Source organism: Canis lupus, chromosome 1 (genome assembly GCF_048164855.1).
Source record: "Canis lupus baileyi chromosome 1, mCanLup2.hap1, whole genome shotgun sequence".
NCBI lineage: Eukaryota > Metazoa > Chordata > Mammalia > Carnivora > Canidae > Canis > Canis lupus.
Genome location: NC_132838.1, coordinates 5,839,811 through 5,864,106, shown reverse-complemented (window position 1 = coordinate 5,864,106; position 24,296 = coordinate 5,839,811). Strand labels below are relative to the sequence as shown.

Here is a 24,296-nt window from a genome sequence, read left to right as displayed (position 1 = left end):
CAAGCTCCACCCCCTGGGGCCTCCAGAAGAGCACCAACTACTGTGACTCACCTTTCCAGAGATGCAGGATGGTCAGCAGAGGGCTGCTTGTAGTGCCTTCCTCGCCTAGCGCACTGCTTCAGGGTGGCAGTGCCTGCGTAACTGGTGCCCGGTCTCTTCCTGAAAGTAAGCACAGAAAAGTGAAATCATGACAGGCGAACTGTCCAGTTCCCTCTACAAAACTGTAGAGGATTCATAAACTCCAAGAATGACTCCTTGTAAAATTGCATCATGGGAAGGAAGGAAGGAAGGAAGGAAGGAGGCAGGCAGGCAAGAGACTGTGAAATATTCCATGTCCTGAGTCCGTAAACCTGGTAACTGGACTTACTCTGATATGTTTTAAACATAAGATTCATCACTTTTGGCCTGTTGACTAAGATCAAGTAAACAACAAGATTAAATATTTGCTTTTGTAGGCTTTCAGCATATCAAAGACATTAAATAAGACTTATTTAATGGAATAAAAGGATAAATATAAAATGTATCACCTGGCCAGCTTCAGCAATACCATAGCAGAAACCTAATGAAAACAGCATCAATCAGGTAAGAAAACCTTTAGATTTGCAAACCAGAACTGCCCACACAATCTACAACTTTGCTGGTCTTAAGGGATGATGAATCCAACCCTAGCTCTGGCAATCACAGCTACAGAAATACCAAATACTCATCCTCAATTTTTTTTTCACATTTTAAATATCTCAGATTCAATGGAATATATTTTAACTGGCCATCTTTTTTTTTTTTTTTTCATTTTAGCAGTACAAAAAAATTGTAACTCTTACAATCAATGGCTTTTAAGGCTCAATGTAATAAGGTGTATTTTATGCAGTTTTCAGAAGTTCCTAATTTTTTTATTAAAATCACCCTCAAAACCAGCACTGCTCCACAGAAGTTTGATAGGGATCTGAAACCCCAGTAAGGCATGGAGCCCAAAACCCTCATTTTCTAGGCAGCAGCCCACAGACAGAGCTACTGGTGGATATGCTACTTCTCTTGGAAAGGTCTGGAAGCTTCTTCTTTACCATGCACACACACACACACACACACACACACACACACCAAACTACTGCCCCACCTCCCACCCAGCATGTGACTAAAATCTAGAGTATCCATTCCATACATCCAGTTCACCAGTATGTCATTGCTCTGAGGATGTACTTTGTTCACCAAGAGTTTAGCACCCAAGCACGGCCTGCCCCTAGGAGGCATGGGACTGAATCACCCACAACCCAGCACAGCCTGAAACCCACGGTGGAACCATGCGCCCCATGAAGTGCACATCCACAAGCACTCAAATTGCCTGATGGCTCCCCAGGGGCTTCTGAGCATCCAGAGAATGTCTGTCCCCCCTTTATAGGTTTTTCTCTTCAGAAACATCATAATGAAGGGCCCATGATAAGCCCTCGATAAACACTGGCTAGCATCTGCATGCTGACACTATTGTCAACACAGGAGAGGGGGAACACAGGAAACCTTTCTAGATCCTGGAGGGTAACAAATTCGCCGAGGTAAAAACACTGGCTGCCCATGCTTCTCCATTCCAGCTTCAGCAGAAGACAGTCAATGTGCCTTTTGTCTTACCTGACTCCTAGCCAGGGAGTCCCTGGGAACGCAAAGAAGCTGGACACAACCAGTAGTTTGCAATCTGTGTGTTCCAGAACAGGAAGTGGAGGGAGAGGGGCAGAAGAGGCCCTACTCTGGAAAGTTCTGTAACGCTCCCACCCCTTATTTCAGAGAATTCCACCTATGCAGTAAATCTTTGTATTTCTGTTGAAAGTATTATTTAAGCAAAGATTTCCACAAGAGAAAATCTTCAACTCCACTAACCTGGCTCTAACACAGTAATAAGAAGTAAAATACAATTTCCTAATTGTATTAGTGTCCTAGGGCTCTCTTAACAAACTGACTTAAACTAGGTAGCTAAGAACAACAGAAATGTATTGTCTCAGAGTCCTAGAGGCCACAAGTCCAAAGTCAAGGAGTTGGGACAGCCATGCTCCCTCCACAAAGTCTCTACGGAAGAACCCTTCCTTGCCTCTTCCAGCTTCTGGTGGTTGCTGACAATCCTTGCTTTTCCTTAGCTTGTGGCAACTAAGATGACTAACTCTTATCTCTGCCCCATCTTTGCCCAGCCATCTTCCCGGTGTGTGTCTTCATCTCTTCTTCTAAGGACACCAGTCACATTTGATTTAGGATCCACCCTAACCAAGTGTGACCTCATTGTAACTACATCTACAAACACCCTATTTTCAAATAAAATCACGCCCTAAGCTTCTGAGTAGACATGAATGGGGTGGGGGGGCACCATTTAACACAGTTTTTAAACAATATACATTTTTAAATGATTTAAGAGCACTCCTTATTTTAACTGGTTTACTTGTTGTAAATTCTATACCAACCTGTATTACATACTCAAAGATCAAATATCTTTAGTTGATAGAGGTTTCTAACATATAAGTTTTAAGAAAGGCATTTCTATAACTCCTCCATCAAATCCACTGTCTGCCTGGATTTTCCATACAGTGACCCATAGACCCCTGCCAGTATGAATGGTCATGCTAAGAACTCCCAGAGTCTGTATTACACATTGTATGAAGACTGAGGAAGGCTTCTTTAACTTAAATGAATACTGCTGGGGTCACTCAAATATAAATTTGTTTAAAAGCATTAGTAAATTGACAACAGCTTTTTGCCATACATGTTTCCGCAATCAAAAATTGTCAAAAGAAATAAAATCTATTACCCTAAGTCCTTTCCACAGGAGTCGAAGAAAAGTAAATTAATACACTGTATCGATCAGTTTCAATCTAGCAAACTGGCAAAGACCACATAAAGAACATCTCATTCACTGCTGGGAGCATAAATTGGTATAAACAGTAAGGAAAGCCAAATCTGGTAGTGTTTACCAAGATCCTTAAAAGGCACATGTATTTTTTTTAAGCCAGGAATTTCACTTGTACAAATATATCCCAAAGCAAGAAAATGAGCCCAAAAATGTTGCTGGAGAAAGTCCATCTCAGACTTGCCTACACTGACAAACTTCCAGAGTCGATACAGGGATTGGTTCAACAGTGTGGCTACATACAGTGAACAATGCTCAGCCAATTAAAATGGACATTTTCAGCACAGAAAAAAAGTGTCTGAGATAGAAACAAGCTCATTACGTCTTTGTGTCTGCATGGCTCATGCCTCCATCTCCTTCAGGTATTCATGCAAATGTCACCAACTCACTGACAATTCCTTTGGCCATGTTCTCTAAAACTCCAATCCATACTACCCACACACACTCTAGGCCCTCTCCTTATTTCTCTCCTCAGTACATATCACCATCCTTCACTACATACACATCTTATCTCCTCTGCTTGCTATCACTGGAATTATAAGCTCCACACTGGCAGGTCTTTTGCATGAGTTTTGTTCACCCACAACATGCCTGGCATAGAGAGGCAATTGATAAATACCTGCTAAATTAATAACCTATGAATTGAAAAAATCAGGTTATATCAAGATATATCACATAATATTTTTTAATTTATCCCTTATGAGAAGAAGTAAACACACACAAAGAAATGTGTATGGAAAAAAAGACAAGGTATTAGCCAGTAATATGTCTGATTCACAGGACTGCAAAAAGTTATGAGGTTTTTGGGTGATGGATGTTTTTAAATGGGGGCTGGAGAGCTGAAAGGACAGAACTCCATGTGTTTTCTATTATTTCTTAATATATTGAATATGGAATAAACTGTGGGATTTTTGTTGTTTTAATTTCAAAACTGAGAATCCCATACACAAGGTTTGGATTCACAGTTTGATAGCACAATCCTTTCTTTAGGCAGGTGCAGTGGAGTGCCAGCTGCTCTGAAATCTGGGGGCACAGCCTGCAGAGAGCTCAAAAGTTCTTTGAAGTCTCTTATTTTATCTTAAAAATTAATACAGGGATCCCTGGGTGGGGCAGCGGTTTGGCGCCTGCCTTTGGCCCAGGGCGCGATCCTGGAGACCCAGGATCAAATCCCACGTCGGGCTCCCTGCATGGAGCCTGCTTCTCTCTCTGCCTGTGTCTCTGCCTCTCTCTCTCTCTCTGTGTGTGACTATCATAGATAAATAAAAATTTTAAAAAATTAATACAAATGATGCACTTTACTGGATAATTTGTCGGTGGCTGTTCTAATATAACAAGTGGATTATATTACCTACAGTTGAACTACTTAACATTTTTCCCCAAAGCCACTGCATTAATTTTACATCGCAGGAGGATGCTCCATGCATTACCTGTCCACTGGCACCTGTTTGAGAAATACAGCCTATCTGTTGCTGTTTTGCTTTTCCATAACTAAAATAGTTTTCATATGTCCATATTTGACAAATCAAAGATTACCGAAGTTCTAACAAGGCAATCACAGGGATTCATTTGAGGTCCCAAGACAGAGGTCCAGAGCCCAAGAGACTCATCTCCTGACTGTCCTTCCAGAGCTCTTCTCACCGTATTATATTCTATATCCTATTAGTATGGTTTTTGGTATATTGAAAGTACATTTCCATTTCTCCATAAAATAAACCAACTGCATATTTTCTAGGGCCACACAATTAACAAATCAGTAAGTTGCATGCATGTCCTCATGTAGATTTATGGGTCTACAAAATTAAGCGCATACTTAGCTGATATAATTAGTAAGATGACATTTTGTTTGAAAACAATGTTTTCGAGTAATACATTTTGCCTGATAGCCTTGAATATATTCAATATTTTTTAAGTTTACCTTAAAAAATTATCTTCTGAGCCTGATTTTTGATATATGATAAACCAAAGAAATTAAATCAAGTCCAAATTAAGCCAACCTAATATGCTGCCATTTTTCTCAGCTCATGATATTTACACATATTCACATCTTTCATTAAAAAGGGAACCATGGACTCCTTATTAAAATCTAATTTTTCTGTAGTAAAACAATAAAAATCACCACCCACTTAGACCATCTGCAATCATTTTCAGCAGCTTATTTTCCTTCCCATAAAGAATGCAGACCTCACCAAATCACAGGGTGACAAGCAGGCTCCCTTGCCAGGCACTCTAAGTACGTCATTACCAGGATGTTCACTCAACTTACAAAGTAATAGAAGATTCATCACATAAAAATCATTCTGCTCCCCACTGACAGAGCTCTATATATAAAGACTAATTTTAGTGTTAGTGGCAAATTGATCTAAAGTTCAGACCTCAAATTTAAATGCTCCTACAGAAGTTTTGAAGGCATTGTCACCATTTTAGTTGTCACAAGTCCTGTGGTATATCCAGCACTGCAGCTACACTCAAGAACCAACTACTGCCATAATACAAAGGTGCAGAGCACCACTTCCAAAAACAACATGACAGGGTTATGGACCCTTGGGTGAACATGGGACGTAGTCCTGGAGATTCGGGAAAACAAAATTCAAATTGTCGATTGTTAAATAACAATTGTTTTTTCTACATAAACACAGACATTCGGTTTATTTGAAGACACGATACACATGAGTTCTTTGTATCTTACAAATCACAAGGACGTGCAAGCAAAGAGAATCATCAAGGTTGCAAACTGCTCTTCATACTGTCACTCCACCTGGCACACTAACCGAGATGATGGCTGTAAAGTTAGGGACCACTCACCACAAGGGACCATGACAGCACCTCTGACAAACTGGATCATTCACTCTGAAATCAACCAACCTTTGGAGTTAAGCTAAAGAGCCTTCTGGATTATAGCTGCAGCATCCTGCTTCTTGCCCCTTCCCCATCTCCTCCAAGTTGCCTTCTCTCACTTAACAAGAGGACCACCCTTCAGCCGCAAGGTGCCCAAGGAAGAGAGGCAGAAGGGGATCAGGGGCCTGAACACCAAGGAGTGGCTATCAATAAGCATCCCTTCAGGGTTTGCCTAGCAGACCTATGGGGCTTCTGGGTGGCTCAGTTGCTAAGCAGTGGACTCCTGATTTCAGCTTCCACCATGATCTCAGGGTTGTGAGATGAAGTCTCACAGTGGAGCCTGCTTAAGATTCTCTCTCTCCCTATTCCTCTGCCCTCCCCATCTCTCCCTCACTCTCCCCCCACCCCCCCCCCCACTCCATGGAAAGAAGGAAAGAAAAAGTAAAAAGAAACCAAACGAAAGGCACTGGAGGCCTCGAAATCCGAAATTCAGAAAGCTCTGCCCCAGGAAAACAAACTCCCAGACCAACCCGCCCACCAGAATTATCTGCTTAGAGGTTGTGTCCTCCATTCAGGAACCATGGGCGGGAGAGAAAATCGGTAACTTTTTGATGAGTAGATTCCAGAGCCTAATAAAAAGAACGAAAGGTGATTTTCCAGCCCCAGAAGAGACAAGCTACTTTAGGGATGAGCTCTGAACGGGTGCCCTTGGGGCGACCCGCAGGTGCAGACCAGGGATGTGCACCTGCCCTCGCAGGTGGAGCGCATCCCGCAGGAGGCGCTGCTCCAGGGCTCCCAGCTCCCCACAGCGCCTACAACTGAATGAAGGGAAGGAGGAAGCCTGTTCCCCGGGTGGGGGGGAGCTAGGCTACTTGTATCAGGACGTGGGGTCTCCGCATGTTTCCAAGTTGAGGGGACGTCCTCCCGCGGTTCTCTGGACCTCTCCTGCACTAAGAACAGCCGAGAGTGAAATTAGTGGGGGAAGGTGCCGGGTACCGCCCCGCCCCGCGGCCCCCGACAGTCACCTGAACCCCGCGGGCCCGGGGGCCTCCCCGGCCAGCCCCGGGGCCGCGCCGACGCCGCCCGGCGGCCAATGCAGCGCCAGGAGGCCGCGCCAGTGCTGCAGCAGCAGTCGGCCGCGTCCCGTCGCCATGGAGACCCGGCGGGAGCGCCCGAGGCGGAGCGACGACGGAGGCAGGAGCGCGCCGCCCCACGCCACGCCCACTCGACGCCGGCGCGCGTGCGCAGGGGCGGGACGGAGGGCGGCCCGCCCTTCCGCCGGCTCGAGGAGCGGTTCTGGAAACTTCCGGGCCCTGCTTCTTCCCACGCCCCGCGGCCTGATGCCGAGGTCGCCGCGTGGCAAGCGGGCCGCCGAGTTTCGGTCCCGGGTGGGGGCACTGCCGCAACCTCGTCTCTCCCCAGCCGCTGGCTTTGGGGGAGTTTGTGCTGCCTCCCGTCTGGTGGCCTGGGGAAGAAACTGAAACACAGGCTACATCATTTCCCCACAAGCAACAGCAGAGCCATAGTCAGTCTGAGAATTTCGCAGTTTACAGTCCTCTCGAAGGGCTGCAAGAACACCCAGTTCGTAATCGCTAATTTGATTGCCGCCCGTTGAGCGATCGCCCCGCCCACCCTGGCGCCAAATAGGTGGAGCGCATGCGCAAGGAACTCTGGAAGGTGGCGGAAAGGCCACGCGCTGTCTGGCCGCCTTGCACTGTGGGAGTTGTAGTCCCGGTGCCTTTCCCGCTGCGGTAGCTCTGCGAGGAGTGAGGGCCTCGGACTACTGTTCCCAGGACTCCCCGAGGTGTCCCAGGTTACTTTGCAGAGGCATGGCGGGTAGTGTGTGAATGTCAATACGGCAGGTAATTAAATCACTTTAATTCTAGTAGAAAGAGCGCAGAAGGGAAGAAGAGGTGGACACGGCTTCTTTCGGGAGCTAACTTTTTTGCCGAACAAGCCGTGCAGAATCACCGATGTGACTGTGTAGCGCTGAGGACACTCTGGCTGGGCGTGTATTGGGTAGTGAAGCTTTGCGGTTCCCCGCTGGCACCTTTGTAAAGCGGAGCGGTTTTCTGTGATCATGATTTGTACTTTCTTACGAGCTGCGCGGTGTGCGGAGAAGCTGTGCAGGTCGTCAGGGAAGCCGTTGTTTCCGCCACACTTCGTGCTTAACAGAGCTCGCTTGAAGACCGCGTCGGGTTTGAGCTGGGGTCTGCGAGAGCAAAAGAAAGCGGTACGACCTGAGAGTATCCTTGGAGTCACCCAGAAAACCATCTGGACGCAGAGGCAGAGCCCCCAGAGGGCAGGAGACGACGGCAGCAAACAAGTGTCCGTGCACAGCCAGAGAGGGGAACCCGTCGTCTCAACGTCACAGAAAGGTAACGGGAGTGATGAGTCTATCAGCAAACGTGGCGAGAGCGAGCAGGGTCCCTCCTTCGCACAAGTTCAGGGCTAAAGGTAGAAAAACGGTTCACGCAAATTAAAAGGTAGGACCGTTCAACACAGTGCAGAGTTTGAGACTATAGACCCACAGACTTCTTTTCTTCACAGACTTGAACTCGGATTTCAAAGTTGCTTTTTAGGTGACTTTGTTGAGTTGTGGCGAGAAAATGTTTCCCAGCTTTTATTACAACTTAACCGTTGTTGAGTACTTGATAGTAAGTCAGTAGACTTCACAGATGTGGTTTACCACAGTTGAGTTTCCTGTTCCCTCCCTCAAACATTAAAATTCTGTGTGTGAGGCACACTTCCCCAGTTTCACACAACGGAAAATTAAAGCCACATCTTCTAATCTTCATTTCCTAGTACCCAGGTCATTGCTCTTTAGAACAGCCGTTCACCAGTAGTTCTTGAGCTTCCATTTCCTCTGCGTACACTTGAGCAGATGCTAACGGGTGTGCCAGAGAGTTCCTGTACACAAACAGATGCACTCAATGAGGAGGAGGTAGGTACAGTGTGAAACAATGAAAACATGGTAGTTTGCTGCAAAGAGTACCAGAGAGCACAAAATAGATACAGAGTAATTGGGTAGAATAAATAAAAGAAATACTATTGAGGCATAATCCGTGGGGACCTACTCAACGTAGGTCAGCCCAACACTGCTCCTGAATGACTGCGACGCCCAGATGTTGAGTTAGACTCTTCACGCTACAGAATTAAAGGTGTTCCAAACCGTTTACCTCCAAGTGACACGAGAAGTGATAGAAAGAACATATGTAATACGGAAGGCACAATGTCTTTCTGTCAGGGAAAGTCAGGTTTTCACAGATGAGATGATGAATTCAACGTTTATTGTTTATTTCTTCATTTCACGGTAATTTGTGGAAAAATAAGTAAAAAGGAAGCAAAGAGTTCAGACATCTTGATTTTACCATGCAGAGATGACTTTTGTTAATATTTTGCTCTATGTTATTTCCGTGCATATACTTTTTTTTTAGTGCATATATACTTTTTAACATTAACAAAAAAACCTGTATCCTAGCAATTGTTTTGTAATCTGTTGAATATGTAAAATACATGTTCATTCATTCATAATAGCCTGAACAGAGCTGTGAGGGATGATTAAAAGTTCAGCATGAATGAACAACCTGTATGCAGAGGGCAGAGGCAGAGACTGTCAAACAGCATGTGTCAGGTCGTCGCTCCAGCAATAGGGCTGCTTACGCTGCAGACGGGTCCTGCTGCAGAGTCCTGTCCTGATCTGGACCCCATTCAAAGGCAACAGCCTTCCTGGTGACTGAGCGAATGAGTGGGAGCAGTATTCCCAAATGTGGGATATGCTGCCCACAGCGTCCAAAGGAACCTATCACACACCACACTAGGGTATACAAGATGCAGTAGTTTCTTTTATTTGAGATGGAGTGTCTTAGCATGCCCCATGCAGTATACCCCTAAGGGTTTTGCTCATGTGGTTGGTGAGCTCTGGATCTGTTTTTTGGCCTCATCCCCCACATTTGGAGTACCTGTGTTTACCAAGCTTCCTGACACACATGCCACTTGTTACTTTGGGCTCTGACGAATATGATGGCATAAATAGAATGGACTATTGTGATGTCTTGCAAAATGTCCACAACAGCATTGTCCAAATAAAACTTTTCGCAGAGACAGAGATGTTCTGTACGTATGAGGTCTCTACATGTGGCTGTTCAGCACTTGAAATGTTGCTAGTGTGATTGAGGGACTGAGTGTTTAATTTTAAGTTAACGTAACTTTAAAATAACACTCACATAGCCATGTATGGTGTGTGGTTACTCTACAGGACAGCCAAAGTCCAGAAGGCTCAGGTCCCTAACAATCACATTGTAACACATACCTAACAAATCCTAGGTGAGACCATACATAGACGTTGTTGTCATTTTGTGTTCCAACAAGCGCTACCTGTTGGTAGCAGGTGCTTCGTATTCTAAGTTTATCCGATTATCAGCTCTGGCCAAGCAAATTCCTTTTCTGAATTCCATTCTGCCAGTGGGGGCAGCCTGGTGGGAAGGTGACTGGAAGAGTTGAGGCCTATGCTGATCCCTTGGACTACAGTTAACAAAGCAAACACTTCATCTGTGAACAGAATGTGACCGGCACTGCCAAATCTGTAACATGTTTTCATGCCGAGGGCCTGGGGCACTTGTTTCAAGTGTTTTGTCATCTTAGAAAGTAAAGAAGTGTTAAAATTATACTACTAAATAAAATTAAAATACAAATTCCTTGGCCCAGAATTCTGCTGAGGTTCTTTTGAAAACTTTCTTTAGGTGGTTCTGATTTGTGGGGAGGCTTGAAAGCAGCTGTTCCAGCATGCATGCAGACCCCCCCGTAGGGTCCTGGGTCCACATCTCACCCTCCAGAAGTGCTGAAGCCATGCGCGTTCCTGCCCATCTGGCACACCTCTAACTCAGTGGTGCTTTCTGTTTACAGTGAAAGAAGCTGGAAGAGATTTTACCTATTTGATAGTGGTGCTTATTGGAATCACCGTCACAGGTTGATCACAGCAAGTATAATGTCTGTCCCTAAAATCTGTTTAATTAAACATTTGTCTTGCTCTTGATTTGCTTGATCTTCTTTTTCTATAATTTGCAGGTGGCTTGTTTTACACAATTTTCAAAGAACTTTTTTCTTCATCCAGTCCTAATAAGATCTATGGGAAAGCCTTAGAAAAATGCAGATCACACCCCGAGGTGAGTCTTCCAGATGCAGTCACACACACTCTGAAGATCCGGAGAAGATGCCAGGGTCGAGGGACAGAACTCACATATTGGTTCTGAGACTAGTGACGTTTATAGGATAATAAAGTCATAACGGTTGGATTGTGATTATGTTATTAGCTCTTTGTTCTGTACTTGAAATGCCTTAAGACCACCTAAAGGTCTGTGTAGCGATGTGTTTCCATCCTAATTATACAAGAGAGTCACTTATTGTCATAGATGTTAAATGCTTAGATCTTCCCAGAGTTTTAAACTCATGCGGTAAGTTTCTAGTCTTATAAAAAAGCTTAGTGACCCCATGATCATAATGATAATTCTTGACACTAAAGGCACATTATGCACCAGGCACTGCACTCAGCACATCCTCTTTCTTGGATCTCATGAAAGGCATTTGTGTTAAATACTACTGACTGTGTCATTTGCAGAAGGGGAGACTGACACTTTAGAGACTGGGTAACAACTGAGATTGCTGAGCTGTAAATGATACAGCCAGGACCTGAGGCCAAGTTTGTGTGACTCCAAAGCTTATGCTCTTAAGCACGGCCTGCCCATGGGAGGAGGCTGACATATGGGAAAGCTGCCCATGTTCTGTTACGAGTCCTGTCCAGAAGGAGGGCTTTCCGTGATGCTTTCCAGTCACAGGTAGAAAGCCAGCGCAGCCATTGTAGTGCCAGAGCGGAAACTCTTTGAAATCTCAATCCCTGTATCTTGAAGGAAAACAGCAGACAGCACCAAAAACCAGGCGGGTGGCTTCTCACCCAGACCCAGGAGTAATACAGCACCCTGTGAGGGGGAGGCGTGAGGCTGCAGGTGCCCTCAGTAGGCGCAGGTCCCTGACCGCTTTCCCTGGGCTCCATGGTATTTGCATTTTAAATTCAGGAAGAACTGCATGTCCACGTCATTGTGAGTTTTCCCTTAGGAATCGTGGGTTCATACCTCTAGATCTGGCTTATTCTAAGCAGTTGATTGTTGCAGGTGCCCCTGCCGTCTGGAAGTGGTGCGCTCCCATGAAAGTTCTCATAAGTCAGAAGCGTAAAGCAAGGGCGCAGCCACCATTTATTTCATGGAAGCAAGAAGCATTTGGATTTTGTTCAGTTAGCAGAAACAGGTATTAGCGTAGGTCCTTCTTAAAAGCAACGTGGTCAAGCCAACTTTTGGATAGCTGGAGAAACCTGTACTCGTTCTTCTTTTTCACTGTCTCTAGTGACTCAGAAAGTTGTCTTATTCTTGTAGCTTTGAGTATTAGACCCCATTAGATACATTTCACTAAAAACATTCAAATGTATATTTAAGCATTTGCCCCCATTGTTGTGTCCGGTCTTTGTGAGGGAAGTGGGGTCACCTGTCCTGAAGCTGTAGCTCACACCGCAGAATCACCTACCCCATTGTCTGCAGGAAATATATCCTTGTGGGAGGGTTTTCGCCTAATTCTTTTTTTGGTCCGTTTTCTCATCAGTGGAGTTGTCATTTTGAAAGGGTCCCAGGCTTAATGATTTGTTTTCTTTAAAAAAGTTACTTGATTTGTCAGAACATATTTCCCTAGGAAGCTTGAAGGGTGGAGGCCTCACCGAGTCTGTCCCACAGGTCATCAGCATCTTCGGGGAGCCCGTGAAGGGCTACGGGGAGGCGACGCGCCGTGGACGGAGACAGCACGTCAGGTACCCGTTCACATGTGTTCAGGAAGCTCGGGCGCTTGTTTAAGTGACAGAAGTTTAAGCCACGCTCTTCCATTTTCTTGGCAGTTTTATTGAATATGTAAAGGATGGGCTGAAACACATGCGTGTGAAGTTCTACATCGAGGGCTCCGAGCCTGGGAAACAAGGAACAGTGCATCTTGAAGTGAAGGAGGTATGGGGACCTTGTGGGACTTGGTGGAGACCTCGTGGGACTTTGTGGGGACCTTGTGGGAACTTTAGGGGGCCTTAGGAGGATCAAGGGCTCTGACGCAGCAGGACATAAGCTCTGGGGACAGAAGTTACACCAAGAAATATGTTTATTTTTCAGAACCCAGAAAGTGGCGAATATGAATTTCGATACATATTTGTTGAACTTGAGCCCCACCCTAGAAGAACTATCATCATCGAAGACAATCGATCCTGAGCTGACTGCAAGACCCCCGCAAGCACGGTTTCCAAGCACACGTGGAGTGGTGCGGGCACACAGCTCCGCCCTTCCCCACTCTCCTCCCAAGGCTGTAGAATAAGATAGGAAAGAGTGTGTAGCACATAAAAGTGAATGTAACTGGGTAGTAGTTGCATTTAGATACACGTACGTGGAGAATTTCTTACAGAGGGCAAATCATGAAAAAGAACATACTTTATGGTATCTCTGAATCGATCATGGGCAGTATTTCTGTTCTAGTTAATATCTTTCATGATAAGAAATCTGTTATTAAAAACTATACCATGTAAATAAGCAAAAAGAGTTCAATATTTTATGCTTTCATGCTGTATAACTGTAAAATCTGTGAAATAAAGTCAGAAGTAACAGAGATGTCAGAAGCTGCTTGCTTCCACACACTTGGGAATCTGACTTGAACATGTGAGAACATTTGAGAACTGTAGGAAGTTCAAGTGACAAATGCAAATATTAAACGTATGCTTCAGCACACCTGTAGCAAGGTGTATACACCACAGTTTATAGCACTGTAGTGTGTCTCGTACTTCCAGCTCAGCAAGTGGGAACACTGGCTGCAGTGGGAGAAGCCCACGCCCGCTCATCGGGGGCCATTGGATCCTCAACCAGGGCAGAGGCCTGTATAGATGCCACACCTCACCGTCTGACCTCACTGTCCAGCTGAACAAGCGGTAAGGTGCAAGCACCAACCACGAATTGGCATCACCGAGTGTCCCCACGCCCTGGAGAACACAAGTCCCTCTTCACTGCTGAAGGAACGTGGAGACAGCCTGGTGCCAATATACATACAATGCCTTTGTGGGACAGGACCATCATCCCAAGTATCTATGGGCGATCTGGAGAAAACTGACCCTAACTTCCAAGAGTGCAGTCATGTGACTGTAAAGTGCCTGTGCATTAGAAATGTCCTTTTCTGTGGGGCCTGGGAGTGCTGCCGGAGGGGGGGCGGGGTGGGGGGGTAGTATATCACATGACGAGGGTTAAGGTTCTCCAGTAGCAATGGAGAACATGAGAAACTGAGCAGGAGCAGAAGCTACTGTGTCTGTGGTAACAGAAGAGGACTGGTGGGCAGCCCCTGGGGCTCAGTGGTTTAGCGCCACCTTCAGTCCAGGGCCTGATTCTGGAGACCCGGGATTGAGTCCCACGTCAGGCTCCCTGCGTGGAGCCTGCTTCTCCCTCTGCCTGTGTCTCTGCCTCTCTCTCTGTGTGTCTCTCTCATGAGTAAATAAAACCTTAAAAAAAAAAAAAAAAAGGACTGGTAGCTGCAGGAGGGACGAGAGCCAGGGAGGAGGCCAGCATGAAGGCCATTAGGACAGTTCAGACACTGATGAAGCCAGAGAAGGTGTACCGTGGAAGCATGTTTAGGGGTAGAGGCCAAGTGGGTGCAGAGGGAATAGCCCAGGATAGCCCCCGGGTCCACCTAGAGTGAGCATAGTAAGAACTAGGGGAGGGAGTGGGGATGCTAAGTTGAGCATCTAGGTTAACGAGCCCCCGAGTCAGCCATGTGGTGGGTCTAGGAGCAACTGGACAGTCGAGTCTGGTGCTCAGGACACTATGTGGCCTAGAGAAGGAGCTCAGAGAGCCCCACACGGAGGAAGCAGCTGAGGCGGACAGAGGTGAGCAGGCACGGGCACGGGCAGTGCGGGAAGGCACATCACCTCGCGCCCCCCCCCCATTCTCTATAATGATTAACAGACACTAAGTAAAGCATCAGTGTGTTTGCACTTTGAACCGGTTTTTTTTTTTTCTAGGATTCCTAAAGATGAAAGAAATCTGGGGACATGCAAAAGAAAAGGAGGCAAGAGAGGAGACGCTGAAATGCAGGGAAGAAAAGGGACAAGGACAGAGCGAGGTCCCAGGGGACTGGATTCAGGGCAGAACCCAGGGAGGCAGGGGGGAGGGGCACAAGGGCAGAGAAGTCTGCGGGGGGGGGGGGGGGGTTGGGAGGGACAAGTTCAAAGTCGGCCCCAGCTGCTTCGCCTGAGTGTGTCATGAGCCAAGAAGACGCTCGAGTGGGGTTGGGCCTCGGAGAGTGGGACGAGGTGTGGGATAGTCTCCGAAGGGCAAGAGGGGAGACGGGGGCATGGTGGCCAGGGTGAGAGCAGGCCCAGAAAGTGGCACAGCTGTGTGACCGCTGCCACAGACAGAACAGATGAGGCAGGTGGTTGGGTTCAGGTGAGTGAAGCCCCTGTGCCGCAGGAAGAGGGGGCTTGTGTCCCCTGGAGGCCACGTGCCCTCACAGAGGGCCCTGCCGCCCAGATGGCTGTGCTCACTGGTGGGGACGGCGGACAGTCGCAGACCGGGACACACCTACCCATGCGGAGGTCAGTCACACGCTCAAACGAATGGCGCTGGGCATCGGGTACCAGGTGGGGAGGAAGGGAGTGGAATCTGCCCCACACCACACAAGTGTCTGTCCCACATAGATTAACACCTTACAACTTCGGTCATCCTTGTGACCTTTGTGGGAAGGATCTTGTAAGACACAGAATGAGAAATCATGAAGAAAAAGATTGGTCTTAAGATTAGGAACTTCAAAAAAAAAAAAAAAGATTAGGAACTTCAGGGGACGCCTGAGTGGCTCAGCGACTGAGCATCTGCCTTCGGTTCAGGGAGTGATCCTGGGGTCCGGGATCAAGTCCCACACTGGGGTCCCTGTGAGGAGCCTGCTTCTCCCTCTGCCTGTGTCTCTTCCTCTCCCTCTCTATGTCTCTCATGGATAAATAAATAAAATTTTTTTAAAAAGATTACAGAGGGGCACCTGGGGGGCTCAGTCGGTTGAGCGTCTGACTCTTGATTTCGGCTCAGGTTATGATCTCAGGGTCCCAGGATTGAGCCACAGGCAGGGTTCTGCACTCGGCGTGGAGTCTGCTTGTTCCTCTCCCTCTGTTCCTCCCCCCACTCAAACTCTCTCCACCTCTAAAATAAGTATATAATATCTTGAAAAAAAAAAAAAACTAGAAAAAAATTAAGCCACTAATGAGAATGCTTTACAGCACCTATAGCAAAGGAAGGATTACTTGCAAAGAGCTTGAAGACAACCAGTGAGCTAGAAGCAGCAACCCAGGGCGAAAGTGGGCATGTTAACATCCCAGAACAGTTAATAGTAAAGGGAGGGCACGTGGAGCTGAGGAGCTTCTGAGAGAACCTCCAGCCTCACTGAAATCAGGAACGTGCAGCGTGGGCTCCTCGTTTCCATCTGCCAGACGGGTGAACGCTTTGAAATCAGTAAAGAAGTGAATGGTCTTAGAACATAAACACAGGTTTTTGTCCCCAGCTGACTTAAAGTCAATAAAACATTCTGTTTAAATGTTAAGAAAAAAGAAAGAGAATGGACAGGGAGCCCTGACCCACTGCTTGGAGGGGCCGGGGGGGGCGGGGGGCAGTGGCACTTGCTGGACAGCGCACTCGACACTGCTCAAAAAAGTTGAAAATAAATGCACAACGTCCCCAACCAGGATTTCCTCCCATCAGGGGCCTAGGACGCCTCACGCGCACAGGCCCCGAACCCAGAGCAAGACATGCGAGAGCCAAACACTGGCAAGTTTGGACCAGAGCCTGGAGGAGGACACTGGGATCCACTACTTCAGTCACCATGTGTTATGTCCAAATGTTTGTACCCACCCCCCAGATTCATATGCCGAAGCCCTAACCCCCAAAGGTGATGGTGTTGGGCCCTGGGGCCTCTGGGAGGCCACTGGGCTGTAAGGGTGTGGGCCCCACGCATGCGGCTAGTGTTCTTGTTTTAAGATTTTGAGACAGAGACAGAGAAAGTGCAGGCGCAGCGGGGAGGGGCAGGGGGACAGGGAGACAGACTCCCCGCCGAGCTGGGGCTCAATCCAGGCCCCGGGGACCATGAGCTGAGCCGCAGGCAGACGCTTCACCGACGGCGGAGCCACCAGGCGCCCCGGGATTAGTGTTCTCAGAGAAGCCCCGGAGCTTTCCGGAGCCTCTGGCCCTGAGGACACCGCGAGGAGGACGCATCCCGGGCTCGGTGCCGACGGGGCTGGTCACCTGCCACCACGCTCCGCAAATTTACACAGATGAAGCCTAAGTAAGCACGGGGTACCCCGGTGTCACAGACCCCCCAGCCCAGCACTGCCCTGGGGATTGCTCCCGTCTTCGAGGACTTGATTCAGGGCGGACACCGGGCGCCCCTCCGGCCGCTTGCGCTGCGGCCTGGCCTCGGCCTTGGACCCGCTCACCCCGTCAGTGTCCCCGGCCGCAGGCACCAGACCCCGCTTTCCCGTGCTTCTCCGCTCTCGCACCTCTGCTTGTGTCTCTCATCCTCTCTGTAGCCTGAACTGTAGCCCTGTTACGAGTTTGGCTACTTATCTGTTCTTCCTCATTTTTTTTTTTAAGACTGGTGTGTATTTGTGCGAGTGTGTGCGAGCAGGGGGAGCGGAGGGAGGGGACCCGAGCAGACACCGCGCTGAGCCCCACGCCGAGCTCGAGCCCACGACCTGAGCCCCAACCAAGACTCAGCTGCTTAACCTGCTGAGCCCCCCAGGTGCCGCGTCTCTGTAGGATTTATCCACGTCCTACCCCGTCCCCACAGCCCCCTCGCCTGGCAGATGCTCAGAGCTGCTGTAGCTGGGAGGTCGGAATCCTCCCCTCAACCTCGGTTTGTGCTCCTAGTACCCCCTCCCTCGAAACCAGCCCCCCCCCGAGTCTCCCCTCGACCTCCGTCTGCGCCCCTAGGTCCTCCCTCTAAACCAGCCCCCCCCCAACGATCTCCGCAGCTCCCCACAGAGGTCCTTCCCCAGGTGGCCCCCGCCCTGCTCCAGCCCCCCTCCAGGGGCTCACCTCCTCACACCCTGACATCCAAAAGCTTTGCTAACAGGTGGTTTTAGGACCTGCGTATGTCTTCCTAGTAAATATTCTCAGCTACTTCGAATTTTCGTAATGCTTCCCAGTGGGCCCCGGGCTCATTCCTTTCTCACCCAAGCAGCCCCAGAAGCTATGCTTTTATGGGCAAGAGGTCTCCTTCCCCCGGTGACATTTCCAAAACCATCTCCTGACCGTAAGGTTCCACCCAAGAAGCAGGTCACGGGCCTATCCTATGGCCCTGGGCCTTATGGGGCAGAAAAGCCAAGTCCCCCCCAGCTCAGGGCACAAGCTCGCGTGGCCGAGAGCTCCTCCTGGGGCACTGCCTACTGTGGGCCTCTCGCCACAGGGGCTGAGCAGGGCCCCCCACCACCACCACCAACGGGGAGCATGGGGCCTTGTTAGTCCCGGGAGCAGAAACAGGGTGCCTCACTCACCCCGCCTGCGCCTCCTGGGTCCCCCTGTGCCGAGCAAGGCGAGGGGTTGCTACCACCAGGGGCTTGGAACCACCCGCGGTGAGTCCCAGACCCAGGTTCACCTCCTGCTGCCCGCCCCCCCGGCCCTCATCCTGTGCAGACACCACATGCAGACGGACCCCCCTGGAAACGGGTGGGTGACACGCAGAGGGAGATCCGCCTGGGAAATAACGCTTTCCTTCCTGCTCCATGGGCTGGCATGAAGCTGGTCAATGCTGGGCTCCCTGCCTGCAAGACGTCGTCACAAAACGTCCAGAGCAGGGCCACCTGGGGGCTCAGTGGTTGAGCGTCTGCCTTCAACTCAGGTCGTGATCCCAGGGTCCTGGGATCGAGTCCTGCATGGGGTTCCCCGCGGGGAGCCTGTTTCTCCCTCTGCTTGTGTCTCTGCCTCTCTCTGTGTCTCTCATGAATAAATAAAATCTTTAAAAAAGAAAAAAAAAAAAGTCCAGAGCAGGTGCATGAAGCCCAGGGCCGCACTGCTCCCTCCAGTGGAGACCCAGGCTGAACTCAATAACCCACAGCCTCAAGAGCTTCATCTTAATCACATCTTTTGCCCTATAGGGTGACATTCACGGGTTCTGGGGATTAGAACATAGACCTATCTTTTGGGACCCACTCACCATTCTGGAGGCCACCAAATGCATGGGCTGGAGCCACCTGCTTTGTGTGACCTTGGAACCAGCAGTCTGAAGCCTGGATGTTTCAACATTGTTTCATGCCAAGGTTCATGCCCCTTGGTCTCTCCACAGCTCGGCCTCCTCATCTCTCCAGTGAGGACAATACAACTGCCTCTGGTTGTTGTAAGGATTCTGTGAGGCCGTGTGGAATGTGCTCCCACCCAGGGCAGCTACCAGTGTGTGTCTCGTCTTCCCTTCAGACTGCACTTAGAGAAGGCATCGCTTCCATTTTTGGACCTCCAGTTTGAGGGTTATTTGGCAATAGTAGGTCCTCCCAAAATGTTTGTGAAATCCAAGCCTTAGAAACATCCATCATTCTAACGCAGCACGTGACTTGGAAGGCAACTGAAAAGCTGCAAAATTCCTGGTAAGCCAAATCTAAGGAACAGAAAGCCACGAAATCTGTGGATGTGGTCCACAAATGTTCACGAGCCACCCTGCATCAGTAAAATACAATAACAACCAAAATAACATCAAACTGATGCCTCTAGAAGGTGGATATACCCCCCAGGAGTGGGGTTGGCAGAAGGAAAACACCCTGCTCATTGGGGTAGATATATATTTAAGGCAGCAAAAAATGGTTTATGGAAAAACCAGCTTGTGAGACCACTTGCTTCACAATATGACAGAATGAAAATGCAAAGAAAAGTAATGATCTGATCAAATAGTTACGAGAATCACAGTAAGTGGCTGCATTCACATCTGTTGATTTGACCAAAGAGAGTTCCATTCTTTTATAAAAGACTATTTTCATGGTAAAACATTTCTTTGACTGCAGTGCCAATGCTGTGACCATTTACTTAAAAATTCCTGCAGAAGCAGCTCGAAAGAACCACTTGTGTTCATCAGATGTGGTGGATGTGCTGCAATTAATCTGTTGACTGTCCAGAGCGGCAGCCTGACCCCACCCGGCCTTTCACTGCGTGGCCCTGATGCCACAGTTATTTCTGTGTAGCTCGCAGGGAAGGTTCTCTCTCCCCGAATTTCCCTGACACCCAGATGCCTTGCTGGGGGCACCGTGTCCCCTTTTCCACCAAATATCCTATTTCTAGATCCCCCACCCAACCTAGAAAACTATTAGTCCACTTTTCTCTGGTTTTTAATCATAATAGTAAGATCTCTGATAAACTATAAAACGCCTCTCCTTCTTCTTTTTCCATCCTCTCCCCTTATTCCCAGAATCTGTGATGAGCTTTTATTAAAAACAGTTAACAGAAATGTGAATGAATGAAACAATGTTTAACATGGATCGTTTCTATTAATTGAGATCTGAGGGATTAAAAAGGTTAAAAAAAAAAAAAAAAAAAAGGTTGCCTGGGTGGCCCAGTTGGTTAAGCTTCTGACTCTTGGTTTCGGCTCAGGACGTGGTGTCAGGGTCCTGTGATCAAGCCCCATGTCAGGCTCCAAGGTCAGTACGGAGTTGGCTTAAGACTCTCCTTCTCTCTCTGCCCCTCTCACTTGTGCTCTCTCTCTCCCAGATAAATAAATAAAATCTTTTTTAAAAAATTAAAAAAAAAACACACATAAAGTTGACAAGGTCGAATTCATCAAATGGAGAACCCAGACTTCATCCCTGGCCCTGGGTATCCAGCCCTGTGCTGACTGCACCCTGACTGTTACTTGGCATGAGCTGTGCCATCAAGTCACGGGAGGGGGACGGCATGATGAGCAAAGAGCAGGACCATAATGATGTTTGTCTGATGATAATGATGCTCTAGCCCCAAGAGGGGTCTCCCTTATGGGAACTCATTGTTCATGTTCACTTACTGTTCCTGCCACGCGGGAATGCAGCAGTGGGAACGTTCATTTATTTAGGCAAAATTGTCAGTATTGTTTTGGAGATAAGTAACTGCTATCAACAAGTAAATGCTGAGGGAGGCACAGGGCTTTCTGTCTGGAGAGGAGACTCTAAAGGAGTATATTGATTTCTCGATGAACCAAACAGGACCCCTTGTCTTTGGCACAGATGATGAAAGTCAACTGTTTTTCTTGGAAGCTGCCGGCTGCTGTTGTGACAGACCACCAGGAAATGCTGTTATTTTTCCTCAGCAACAGTTGGGATAAAAACGATAAGTGTAATTAAGCTAGATGTCACAGTCATTGATATAAGTTTGTGTTTAGCCTATAGATATATGAAATGGACATAAATACGTAAAAATGATGTATGCCATTTCAATAGTTTCAAATAATATACAGATTGTAATAGGCTCATTATTTTTCATTTCAAAGTATTGTTAATGTGTTCACTTTTGTCCTTACCAAATGCAACTGCATCATCATTTGTGTTATTAATACTGACTTACTTTATTGCAATTTACTTAATCCAGGAATGCCGGTGTGTTTGCTAAGGACTTGTGCAGAAGTTTCTCGTTAACTGGACCACCTGGAGGCTGCGATTTTCAGCGCTCACGTCAGGGGATAACGTGGGGGCATCTGACCAAGGGAGCAAGTGCAGCGCCTGGCTCGATTGCAACTGTCTTTGAAGCGTTCTTGATTTGGTTCCTGTGGTTGCAATCCTGGGGATGCTTCTGAAGTGGGCTGCAGGGTTCCTCCCATACAAAGGGCACCCCCAGATTTATTGAGTCTCAGCTAGAGTCAGGATTCCAGTGTGCACGGAGCTCTGAAGAATAAACAGGAGCCAAATACCTCATTATCCAGGTGACTTCAAACAGCAGCTCAGGCCCCAAGGAAATAGCAGGACACGATTGCTCTCGTTTAAAATCCATCAAGCCGCAGGTCCCCCGGTTTCTCCTGCTGTATCCCCTTCTCTCCAACACTACCTCTGACTCTCCATCTCTTTCGTCTCCTACCTCCTCCGCCTCCTCCTCGTCTTCTCCTTATTCTCTCCTTAACAGACTATACTAGAGACTTATGTCTAGCCACCTTCCCTCTTGACAAACATTTACATCCCTTCTTGTTGATTTACATCAGGCAAGATCAATGTTGTGGGTCTCACTGGATCGGGAGAAGTAAAGATGCGTCTCACCAGTGGGAAGAAGCACAGAATTAGAAACAAGCCACTTCATGAAGTCGCCTAAGGGATCCGGAGCATCCCATGGATCCTCTGATGTCAACACCAAGACCCCATCTCATTCTCAGACCAGTTCCTTAAATGTTTATTGTCCATGTGCCGTGAATAGGACCAGGGACTCGATCCACTTTGCTTAAGAGAAGCAGTGCAGCTTTACCATCCAGCATCTCGGGGCTGGGATTGGGGAAGGCTTCACACTGCGTCCATCGGCCGGGTCCTGGGGAAGAAATGAAGTGACGGGGAGCCATGGGTGGGCCGGACCACAAGCTCAGTGGAGGGAAGCGCTGCAGGTGGGGGAGGAACGTCTGCCCAGCCAGCACCCTGCTGCACCTGCTGAGATGGTCAGCGTCTGCACCAAGGAGCGCCTGGCGATGGTCTCAGTCACCGCCTTGTGTCAGCCCTTCTGGGGCCGCCTCTCCGCCCAGCTCCTCCCTCCTTCCTACCCTGCCTTCCACCCCCCATCCTCCTGTTCTCTCCACACCTGCTGCTGGTTCTAATCTCAGGCTGTCCTGTCCTTTCTCTGCTCGGCTTTGTCCCCGCAAGGCTGCTCTCCCAGGCACAACCGCCACCCCCATCGTCCTGCCCAACTCACCCCTACCCAGAAACCTGCTGCCCCACTTGCATTCCCTCAGAAGCCCCCACCTTGGCCCATAACAGCCTGCAGATGGAGCTTGGGTAAAAGCTGGGAGGGCTGCCCATGAGGAAAAGTATTTGCTCCTTGGCTGAGGACCCTGGACCCTCTTCTCCAAGTAAAGGGTAGCCATTCAAAGCTTTTAAGAAAGAGATTGGTGTTGAAGAAGACTATTCTGGAAGCCAAGCGAAGAGTGGATTAAAGAGGCAAGACATTAAAAGGAGGGAGGCTCTTGCTCAGAGACTGTGCGGTCATCATGAGAGGTGATGAAAGTGGGGATATTGAGGCAGAAAAAGACCGGGGATACCAGGAAGCAGAATTCGTGAGTACTGGAGCATTCATAGGACAAAGATTAACTAAAGATGGCCGTGTGGTAATATTTCTCAAAATTCACTTACATGGATTTTAGCAGATTTTCTATTTTATTTGAAAAGAGGAGTTTATGGTTAACTTATTTTGAAAAATGCCGAATGATAATTTAACTTTTAAGCAAAGTTAAATTATGGCTGCGGGACTTGTAAGGGCATTTATGTGGCAATTTATAATGGTAGCATCTAAGGGAAAGTTAGAATGAAGGCAAATGTATTCGACAACAGAACCTCCCCCAACAGACACACACACACGCACACACCACATGGACACGTGGAATGTGCACACGTGTACAGCTCAAGGAACACAGTCTGGAAAATGCAACCTTGAAGTGTCTAACCTTACATCTGAGGAGGAGGATGGTATCAAAGTGGATGTAAATGTTGGAACACAGGGATAAAAGGTTGGGGAAGTAAAATTAGAAGTTCAGTTTTAGAATCTGAAATGCCACTGATACACAGTCGCCCAGCATTCAGCCACAAATTCAGACCTTGGGAGAAAGGTCGGGGATGCAGACACAGCTCTGAGACTTGTCCACATAGAGATGATTCTTTAAGGATGGAAGCTTAGAAACCCAGAGTGGGAGGAGAGACTGAACAGAGAAAAGAATAAAAATACCTGAAGACACAATGGCCAAAAACAATTCTGCATTTCATGAAAAGCAACGGCCCGCAAATCCAAGAAGCTCAAGGAGAGACAAAAGACCAAGAACACAACACATGGGGTGGGGGGCACCTGGGTGGCTCAGTAGGTTGAGTGTCTGACTCTTGGTTTCAGCTCAGGTCATGATCTGGGGTCCTAGGATCGAGCCCCAGTCTGGCTCCGCTCTCAGTGGGGAGTCTGCTGGAGATTCTCTCTCTCTTTTTCCTCCTGCCCCTCCCCTGCTCGCTCTCTCTCTCTCTCTCTCCTCTTTCCTCTCTCTCTTTAAAATAAATAAATAAAATCTTGGGGGGAGAAAAACTACACGTAGGTATGTCGGGCTCGAATTAATGGAAACCAAGTAAAGGGAACCATTTAGAAGAGTCAGCGGAACGAAGACAGGTTACATGAGGGGAACAGAGACACAATCTCACTGCTAGAGGTGATAGCGCGGGAGTAACTCTAGGGGCTGAGAGAACTGGCCCCAAGGGGATTCAGAACATTCTGGGGTAACCATCGCACAGATACAGGCAACTGCAAATCTCAGGCGTTCTTACCAATTGCACACTCGGTATGTCAATAATACCTCTGTTCAAAGGGGT

The 24,296-nt window shown here is 48.0% G+C and overlaps 2 protein-coding genes across 7 annotated transcripts in view; one reads left to right on the top strand and one right to left on the bottom strand.

Moving 5' to 3' along the window:
- FBXO15 (F-box protein 15) overlaps window positions 1-6,897 on the bottom strand; it is a 47,529-nt gene extending 40,632 nt beyond the window's left edge. For 3 of the 6 annotated variants that reach the window (XM_072820002.1, XM_072820019.1, XM_072820042.1), the window contains exons 1-2: window positions 6,742-6,896; window positions 52-159 (exon numbers count right to left, since the gene is read on the bottom strand). In XM_072820002.1, the coding sequence (XP_072676103.1) occupies window positions 52-159; window positions 6,742-6,869 (236 nt within the window). In that variant the 5' untranslated portion in view covers window positions 6,870-6,896. Of the gene's footprint in view, window positions 1-51; window positions 160-6,461; window positions 6,481-6,588; window positions 6,667-6,741 lie in introns of those variants that run through there. The other 3 variants (XR_012028039.1, XM_072820030.1, XM_072820009.1) reach the window with 3 other exon arrangements.
- Window positions 6,898-6,997: 100 nt separating this feature from the next.
- Window positions 6,998-13,401, top strand: TIMM21 (translocase of inner mitochondrial membrane 21). Its single transcript, XM_072820055.1, has 6 exons — window positions 6,998-8,094; window positions 10,622-10,684; window positions 10,784-10,881; window positions 12,493-12,566; window positions 12,651-12,756; window positions 12,913-13,401. The coding sequence occupies exons 1-6, from the start codon at window positions 7,797-7,799 to the stop codon at window positions 13,006-13,008; spliced, it is 735 nt and encodes a 244-aa protein (XP_072676156.1). The 5' UTR covers window positions 6,998-7,796; the 3' UTR covers window positions 13,009-13,401.
- Window positions 13,402-24,296: the final 10,895 nt, after the last annotated feature.